Source organism: Cryptotermes secundus, unplaced genomic scaffold (genome assembly GCF_002891405.2).
Source record: "Cryptotermes secundus unplaced genomic scaffold, Csec_1.0 scaffold639, whole genome shotgun sequence".
Taxonomy (NCBI): Eukaryota; Metazoa; Arthropoda; class Insecta; order Blattodea; family Kalotermitidae; genus Cryptotermes; species Cryptotermes secundus.
The window spans coordinates 848,166-857,968 of NW_019743157.1; the positions used below are offsets into that span (position 1 = coordinate 848,166).

General features: G+C 43.2%; 1 protein-coding gene across 5 annotated transcripts in view; it reads right to left on the minus strand.

Annotated features, from left to right (window-relative positions):
* LOC111873922 (ubiquitin carboxyl-terminal hydrolase 47) overlaps positions 1–9,803 on the minus strand; it is a 67,008-nt gene that overhangs the window by 24,742 nt on the left and 32,463 nt on the right. For all 5 annotated transcript variants that reach the window (XM_023869017.2, XM_023869019.2, XM_023869018.2 and 2 more), the window contains 2 exons: positions 3,601–3,796; positions 1,958–2,170 (listed from right to left, as the gene is read on the minus strand). In XM_023869017.2, coding sequence (XP_023724785.1) covers positions 1,958–2,170; positions 3,601–3,796 — 409 coding nt within the window. The remainder of the gene's footprint in view (positions 1–1,957; positions 2,171–3,600; positions 3,797–9,803) is intronic.

Genomic DNA, 9,803 nt, shown 5'->3' on the forward strand with positions numbered 1-9,803 from the left:
TTTTTTTCAATATTAAGGGGGGGGGGGAAAGAACCATACATAAATCAATACTACTGTTGATGAAAAATACACGAACAAAGTCAACTACTGACAGGGAGCATTAAAAATGGGAGGAGCATACATTAGGAGAGCATAAACAATGACAAACTGCCTCAATAGTGAAGGTTAGGTATCTTTCACATCTAGTGTTAATAAAACACACAAAAAGAAGAAAAAAATGAAAATGCGATAAGGTGAACAAAAGTGTAACCTTCAAAACTGTTTAATCCTAACTTCCGTACACACTTGAACTCAAGAATTGAGCACAAAGAGAACCTGCCATACAGGTCATAATGGCCTGACAGACTGAGAAGACTTCACTCTGTACTGAATACTGAAAAGACTTTTTTTCGCAGAGCTCTTCTCTTATAAAAAGAAGAAACTCTTGATGAGACATGGCAGACAACTGACAACAATGACAATGAAAACATGCAAGCATGACTGAACTTAACATCAGATCTTGGTGGCATAACTCAGCATTTAAAATCAATATTACGATTCTTCTTAACTTCAAATATTTCCTCATATCACACAATATAAAGTGTTCTGTAACCTATACTACCTTTCAATATGAGAAACTAAAAATCTTTCATCAAAGAACCATGAAAAAATATTCTTAAAATTACAAGGACATTATTCCCAGGGGCAAGAACAATGAATGTCCAAAAAATCATAAACACAATTAAAATAGATTTAAAGTATGAGAGATGTTCAAATAAAACCTCTTTGCATTATCAGCCTCCTCAATTAATGCTTAAAAAAGTCTGCAGATTTGGGCTGGGCAAAGATGTCATGTCCCATGGTGCAGTGGTTCCAGCAGCAGCTCATAAAGTTCTATGAGGAGGGGATCCATTAAATGGAGTGTCAATGAAATGTCTGCTTTGGTGCTCATGGCAACTATTTTTAACAACCACTACTCCGTCAAATGTACAAGAGTTATAATTTCTCACAATATTTCGTTTTGGAAATTTAAGAAATTTCGTGAATGTGCCACAGATGCAATAAATTGAAATACGTCACAACAAACTTGCATCCTTCCATTGTAATAGCCATACAGGCTGCAGGACTTCTCTCATCAATGAGGCACATCATCACTCACATGTCCTTGTCACTATATTCATGGCAGGTCTGGTATAATGATAAACTGTGGTTGCATTTTATGCAAATCTGAAATAGTGTGATATAATAATATTCATAAAGTCTCACTTTATGCACAAAGTTTGAAATAATGTGAATCCCCAAAAAATTCAACAAGAATCACTTTCAATTATGCAAGGCCTTCAGAAACGCATCCTAACATAAAATGCGGCTACACCGTACTACATGAGCTTACATGCTTAGCTCTGAGATTCCCACTGCTGCCATAACCAGGGTACACCCAATGCTGTGGTTGTGTTCTGAGAACTGCAAGCACGTGCCTCATATTTGCCAAACCAAAGGCTGTTGTCAGGATACCATAGCAGAGTCTGTATGTTGCATTTTTCCATCTTATATTAACGACATTCACAAACCAGTGAACAGTTTTATACAACAGGTATTTGTCTCTGAGCATTTCTTCAACATGTTAAAATACTCACACAGCAGTTTCTCTAGAACATAAAACTTGATCACTGTTCACATTTCCACTTGTTTCTAAGTCATTTACACTCTGTCTCACTGCATAGTTCAGCACTGTGAGAGTACATGCAACCACAGTTAATATCAACCCAACACCTAAGGGAAGTTCTCTCAAACGATTATATGCTGGCACCATCAAACAGGAACTTAGTAAATGCCTCTTACATAAACACAACTGTAAAAATATGGACCCATGGATTTCATTTAATTGTTTCATAGGTAAAGCTAATCATGACACTGACGATTCTGTACAAATTGAACTGTGTGCATGCAGAATGGAACTGGACAGAAATTCACTTACCCGACTAACAGACTGATCATTGAAGCAGAACCAATCACCCTTCTTAAAGTCCTTAATGTAGGCATAATAATGTCCGCCTGATGCACTTCCAGAGTGAACCATGATGGAAAATAATTCGTATATGTAGGGACCCTTCTCCATTGCGTGTCTTTGATTCTTTTCATTTTCATGATGATTTGGTGTATTATTCATATCTATGCCCTCATCATCTTCCTATTTAACAAAGTGGTGATGCATTAACAAGTCTGGAAACCCAAATTCTTTAATTTTGTCACGTAAGAGTTACTTATATAAATCTTAACAGAAAATTCCATGCCTGAAGTATATATATAAAAAACGTAAATCTGACCCTGTAACAGGCTGTGAAGGCACACAGGGGTCTGAGAGGTTGAGGCTCCTGCATTTTCTAGACAATCGGCTCACAGATGGCAGTAAGGTTGTCAGCCTCATGTGCCGCCCCCNACTCATTTCTGTTAGAGGCTGAGTCGACCCCAAGGCAATAGCGTAGCTGGAAGGATTAGGTCAATTGAACAATCCAATGACCTCACTGGGATTTGATCCTGTGACCTTCTGGCTTGTGGCATAGTGCCTCAACCAACTACATTACTGAGCGGCCTCCGTAGTCTAGGGGTAACGTTCCCACCTCATGACTCAAGGTATGTGGGTTCAAACCTGGCGGAGGTCGTGGAATTTTTAAGGGCGGAAAAATTCAGGGAACAAGTCCTTCGGGAGGGACTTTGAGCCGTGGGTCCCGTGTCGTAGATTTACGGCACGCAAAAGATTCTCATGTCTCTAGGAGACCTCTGAGCTAAATTAGGCAACAAGTTTCCCGCCCAAGTAGTTTCCAATGCCTCTGGTAGAGGGGGGAAATATCAGGTACTGAGGGCCAACCTCGTTGGATGAATGGGGCTGATAGGACGCACCAGTACCGGTAGGGTATGGCGACAGTAGAAATTAAAGGGGGATGCACAATGGACCAATAACTGGTCTAAGTGCATGGGGAAACCCACCTTCTCTAATAATAATAATAATAATAATAATAATAAATAACCACATTACTGTGTGCCCCCAAAATAATTATTATTATTGTTCATACTTTTACAGGGCACTCCAAATTCAGATTGAAATGTTTTACAGAAGCTGGGAGTTGGGACAGCTCAGGAAGTATAGCAACTGACCATGAGCTGGTTGGCTGAGATCGAATCCTGGCAGGGGTAACATCTTTCTCTTCCCCACAACATCCAGACCAGCTCTGGGGCCCACCCAGCCTCATATTCTATGCATATCAGTGACAATTCCCTTGGAGTAAAGTAGCCAAGGCATGAAGCCAACTACTCACCTCCATCTAGTGCCAAGGTCAGGGATGATGGAACTATAAATCAGCTCCCTCATATCTCTTCATGGCACAGTGCTTAATTAAGTAAACACAGGAACTTCATTTTTTTAATGTTCTAGAGAAAAAGACAGTGTGCACGCATTTGTGCATGCATACACATATACAAAGACAAGCTCTCTCTTTCTCTCGAAATCAGAAATACTAATCTAACTATGAATGAAGCTTATTTCATTGCCTGTGTGTTGCCCGTTTGTCTCACAAATTGTTGCTGCCAAGAGTTTAGAACAAGGAAAAATCATTAATTTACCTGATAATCAGCATCCTGTGTACTGAGGACAGTCTCAGTCCCTTGACAACTTTCGTCATCCAACGCAGAACCACTGTCAGTTGTACTACTATCATCACACTTTACTACAGATTCTTCAGGAATACCATCACTGTCTTCCTTACTTCCAGGACATTCAATGACACTGTTCAAGTTGAGCGTTTCTAGGAAAACAACCCTGCAAGAGAGAGCACCCATTTCAGTAATACTGTCATGTATTAGTGGCCAGACACAGGGCTTGGATTGGTAATTGCATTTATTGAACACTTACAACTCGTAACTACAAATAACTCTCATGCTTTCACTAATCTACAGACTCTACATATCATTACTGCATTCACCAAGTCTTCTCTGTCTTCACCAGTCATTGCTTGGTAGCAGTGTCTAAAAGAATGCAACTCAAGACTGTGGGCTGGTAACTGTTCACTTCAACCTCTGAATTCTGACTCAGGACTTCTGACCCATCAGGTATGTCACTGCAGAGTGCATGCCTGATGTTACAGAGACTGCTTCTAGTCTCCAACAACAGGGGCTGATTTGACAAACTGTTTATATAGACAGTAAGCTATTGGTTGCCCCTGCATGAACCACATGGGGAAGAGGCCTGCCATCACAAGCCATATTGTTGCTTGCCCTTCCTTACAATGTTTTTAATAAAACAAGTGATAGAAATAAAAAACAATGTAACAAAAGAGCAACAAAGTACAAACAACACAGATTGCAATGACTGACATACTGGCTCTGCCCACTGTTCTCCCAATGGTATGCGCTAGGACAGGACACCAATAACAGACTCCATTCACCACTTCCCCATGTGGTCTGTACACTGGACCAGCTGACAGCTTACTATGAATAATTACAGCACACAAACATGTGCTCATCACCTCAACCTCCAATGATGGAGACAGACACAGTCTACAAAATGTCCGATACTAACCAACTAACACTGATGGACCTGATGGACCAGCAAGACTTCACTGTATACTGTCACAATGAAATTTTCAAATCACATATGAGATAATGTAACAATAAATTACTGACTTAGGGTCACTGAATTTCAACATGAAATGAAGTAAAACCTTAAGTCGAGGAATATTAAATACAGGTTGACTTGCATTTCCACAGCTGCACAATAATGTTTGAAATATACGGATCTATCCACCTACACATATCTCTATTTTAGGTTCTTTTCACAGATGCACATGTATCACATGAATATAAGCTTTTCACTTATACAAAGAGGACTGTGACAAAGCAGTCTTATATAGGATAACATTCCAACTGGAGTTCCAGATTTTTTCAGCATCAAATAGATTCCTTGTTGCCTCATCCTTGTTCCAACAGATTTCAAGTTTCTCTAAAAACAAAAAACAAACTCCATGACCTGCAGTCCACAAGCAACTATACTGACCGAGTGACTGCCGCTTGTCGGTAAAGTTAGTGCCAGCCTTTGCGGATAGAGGGTGTCACATGGTCAGTGCAATGGATCCCCATGGCCATATTTCATATTTATATTTCATTTATTCACCTTCCATAAATCCTGTAGAGAGTACATTCTCATGCAGATGTGGAGATCGTCCTTGTTACAGTCAAAACTAAGGATTACAGTTGTCATCCAATAGCATGCACATTTGCATAAAATACTGATAAACATGTACAATATAATAAATAAGTTAATTTTGGTAGTAAAAGTAATGCAAACGTTATACAATTTGTACAGTTTTATGCAAGTCTATTAATTAAAAATTCAATAGTTAAAACATAATGTTATTAATGAGTTTTGTATTTTTTTTTCCTGTGGCGCTACAGTCCCAATTTGGGCCTAGGCCTACCTCCATGAAACTCAACAAGTTTTGTATAACATACATTAATTATATTATACATTGAAATAAAGACTAGTATACAGTGATATAAAGATTGTGTATATCTAAAATAAGCATCTAAAAACCAGAACACAGACTCACAACCTTGTCTTCTTTTAATTGTGTGATGCCCCAAATTTGAGATTAGAAAGAGGATGGTATTACCCAAAAAAGCTAGAGACTTGCGAAAAGAGTTTCGCAGTTATTGCCGTAAATTGTAAACACCGGGACTGGCAAGTAGGTTAAGAATGTGAAGACTCAGCAAGTCTCTGTGTATTCACAAAGCAAGACACTTGCCTCATTCAGGCACTAGGGTAATCGTGATAGACTGCTTACACAGCAAGGAGACGCAAGGGGGTCCGCCCACAACCACCCATGAGAGCCAATGAGGAGGTTATTATGAGGATTGAGGACACTGAGGGGAAGTCACCCACCCTCTTTCGTCAAGGCTGAATCAGCGAAATAAAACCATAAATTAGGGAATTTCGGGGGACTTAGATCATGTTCAAACAGAATATTCAGTTGTCAGCCGGAGGCTCTCGGCGACATGTATTCCATAAGAGGGTGGACAACGGCTGTAATCTACATTTGTATTGCAAGTAAGTCTAGTTGCTCATATATGCCACGCTGTTAAAGGTTGTGTTAACACAAGTGTTATTGTGAGCTAATGAGGCAGTATCCAGTGAACCAAGTGAGAGTCAGGGTAGAACAGGGTAGGAATGAATGTACAGTAGCAGACGATGATAGGAGGCAGTTCAGGCACCTCCCCTTCACAACTAGGACGGTAGAATGAGTTTAGCGAGATATGTCATGTAAACAGATAAGAGCAGGCCTTTTTATTAAGGTATTTATGATTGTAAATAGACAAGTGTACATAGTGGAGAATGTACGCAGGGAGTTCTGATTCGCCCATTAGTAACCAGCCCGTCCTCAACCCAGCCCGAGCTCCCCTAGCCAAGACCGCCGACGGCAGCCGAGTGCAACATAGATGTTAGCGAAAGAGAATAACCGACGAAAGTAATTATAAGTTCTCACCCCCTCCCCCTGAGGTGTAACAAAGTGGTGGCAGCTGCGCGATACGAAAACACACCCCGTAGAGACTGGTAGAAAAGAAAGTTGGGAAAGAACAGGAATAAGCAAGGATAATATTAAAGTAGAACCATGGAAGCTAGAATAGCGCAATTAGAGGAGCAATTGAGAGGTCTAACAATAGGGGTTAAGACCAAAGATTTGTCGCTAGCCGCAAGTATAAAGGAATGGAGTGGCCAGGCTAACGCCAAACCGGTAACAGAATTCATATCNTCGAGCGTTAAGTCAGAAGACGGTGAGGAAAAGTGCGGACCCGACGGAACAGAGGATCTTGAGGGAAGAAGCGGAAACCCGACTACTCACCAGTTTCGTGTATGGCTTAAGAGGAGAAACAGGGCACGAATTGAGAATTCGTAACCCTGACTCCATAGAACAAGCGCTAGCCATGGCAACGGTGATATACAATGCCAACAAGATGGAGAACAGGCATAAAGAACATGCCGCTTTTGCTGTCCAAAGGGACGAGAGGTACGGCGAGGAAGCAAGGAAGAATGGACCACCTCGAAGAAGGGAAAGACAACCATGGAAAACGCCCGTACCACGTTTCCAAGAACGAGCGGGCAGGGATAGAGAACGGGTTCGAGCCCCGCTCATCTGCTACGGCTGTGGACAACCCGGCCATATAGCAAGATACTGCAAGGCGGAACGGAATCCCGCAACCAGGAGGGAGAAGAACTCCCCAAACTAGATTCGGCGGAAGAGAGCACCGCCAACCGCCGGGAAAAGACCGCATGGGTCCCAGTCACGATTACAAGCACCGACACTGCATTAACACTTGACGTGTTAGTGCAAGGAAAAGAATATGAATTTATCGTGGACACGGGAGCTGATGTATCCTTGATTCAGCCATATGTGGGAGATGAGCCCACAGAGGAACTCAGTGATGTGGTCAGGGGCATAACAGGCCAAGCGCTGGAAATAGAAGGAACCAGACGCTTAGAAATCGAAATAGGAAACCAAAGATGCACCCATGATTTTGTAGTAGCGTCCTTTCCGCTTCAAAAGGACGGAATCATAGGGCTAGATTTATTAATAGAATTGGAAGCGTACATTGACATGGCCACGGACGAGGTGACCCTGAGGGGCCAGGTATTTAAACAGAAGGACCGCCCGCCAGGAGGGACGGAGGCGAACCAACCGAAGGAAATGATCGGCCGGACGGAGCCGCGACCAGTGCGAGAAGCAAAGGGAGAAAGCGGATCGACCAAGAAAAAGACGGTCACAAAGTCGAGAGGACCGGCAGTAGAAGCAGTAAGGAGATTGGCAGGCCAACTGAGGCAAGCCCGCTGGAGAGCTCAGAGGAAGCGGGCCTACGTGAGAAGGGCCCACAACTCTCGCCATAACCAACGAGCATGGAGGACGGAGTACCGCAAGGGCCAACTAGTATGCCGAAGGAGGATAGGAAGGGGAAGGAAACCTAACCCCAAATGGACAGGTCCTTACCAGGTACTAAAGAGGATCTCCGACCTAGTGTATACAATACAGGTCGGGAAGAAAGAAGTAAACGTGCATGTGGAGCAATTAAAGCTCTGCCGAGCTTCGAGAGAAGAGCTCCGGGAACGACGGAAGCAGAATCGGCAAAGGAGACGAGAGTGGCGACCGCAACAAGTGAGGGAAGACAGCGAGTCAAGCTCCAGTGATTCCTCCTCAGAGGAGGGAGGAAGTGAACCGCTCCACTCGTCCAAGCCTTACGAGAGACGGGGAGTGAACGAGTACAACCGCCGACGCCGCGGTAGCGTGCCCACGGAAGATGGGACAGCAAGGAGAAACGAGGATTCAAGCGACTCAGAATCGGAGGACGGAGAAGACTGGCCGCTATACCGATACGCTCAGAACGAAAGCCACAGTAGAAATGAGCGAGAAAGCCGAGTCAGCAAAAATGCCGCAGCGGCAGAAGAGGCAAATACAAGGGCAAACGCACAGCGTGAAGGTCTAGACAGAAATGAGCAAGACAGCCTAGTCAGCGGAAATATCGCAGCTGTGGAAGAGACGGAGACAGAACAAACAGCAGAGCGAGACGAGAATAGTGCGGTAGGTAATGTCGACGCGTCAGCAAACCACCCACCAAGGGCAAGTGAGGCTACTGAAGGTCAACACGGTTATACATTACGCCCAAGGCCTCGGCGTAATTACAAGGAATAAAACCGGACGGAATCGGAACCTCGCGAAGAAACGAATAGTAAAGAGCTCATTCTAATTTCCAGGTAATGGAAGAACTGAACCAGTCGATACAGAATGGATAATAGGAGACGGAGGAATGACGTTCCTGATGGAACGAGAAATATTAATGAGAGGAGCCGTAGGGCATGTTACGGTGGACTTCGGCGTAAAGCAACACGCCCAAGCTATAGGTGACCTAATCAAGGGATTAGGAGATTTAACCTTCACTACAGGCAGAGACCCAGCCCAAAGGCAGGAGTTGAGGTACGCTAGCAAGCTAGCAGGGGAACTGCAAGGGAAAGTCGACGACCTAATGCAGATGCTACCGAGAGGAAAGCGGGAAAAAAGGGGAATACTTAACTTAGGAGGGAAAGCCCTCAAGTTTTTATTTGGAGCCGCATTGAGCGAAGATTTAGGACCCCTAAATGACAAAATCGAAAGGTTAAGAACCCAAGTAGGCGAACTCGCCCATGACGGGAAGGAACGGCTAACGATGAGCCGTGAGATAGATTTGCGCGTAAGGGAAAACGCGAAGATACTTGCACAAATGATTAGGGCAATGAAATTACGCCGCGAAGAGGAAATAAGGGAACAGATGGCGCTAGACCAGCAACTAAATCAGACCACCCTACGGATAATTGAGGCAGAAAAAAAGGCAAGCTACACGCAAGAACTAGAAGTATTACTAATGAAGATGTATACTGATATATCTAGTATAACCTTGAGTCTAGACTTAGCGATGACGCATCGCCTGACAGCCAGTTTGTTACCATCTCATAAGCTGTTTGCTATATTACGCGACATTTATGTTCAGTTAGAACAAGGATATGCATTTATTACAGCCTTAAAGCCAGAAAATTTACATGTGTTTTATGCATCGGCCCAAGTCGCAGTCTTAGCCACAGAGGAAGCCATACGCCTAGTGATTCAACTTCCCCTAAGACACGAGAAGCGAACGTATTTGGTATACGACCCAGTGGCGTTACCGACGTTTGAACCCAATTTAGGAAAATTTATTAGAATTCACACAGGGACCGAGAAGTTAGCTGTATCCTCAGATAGGAGGAGTTACAT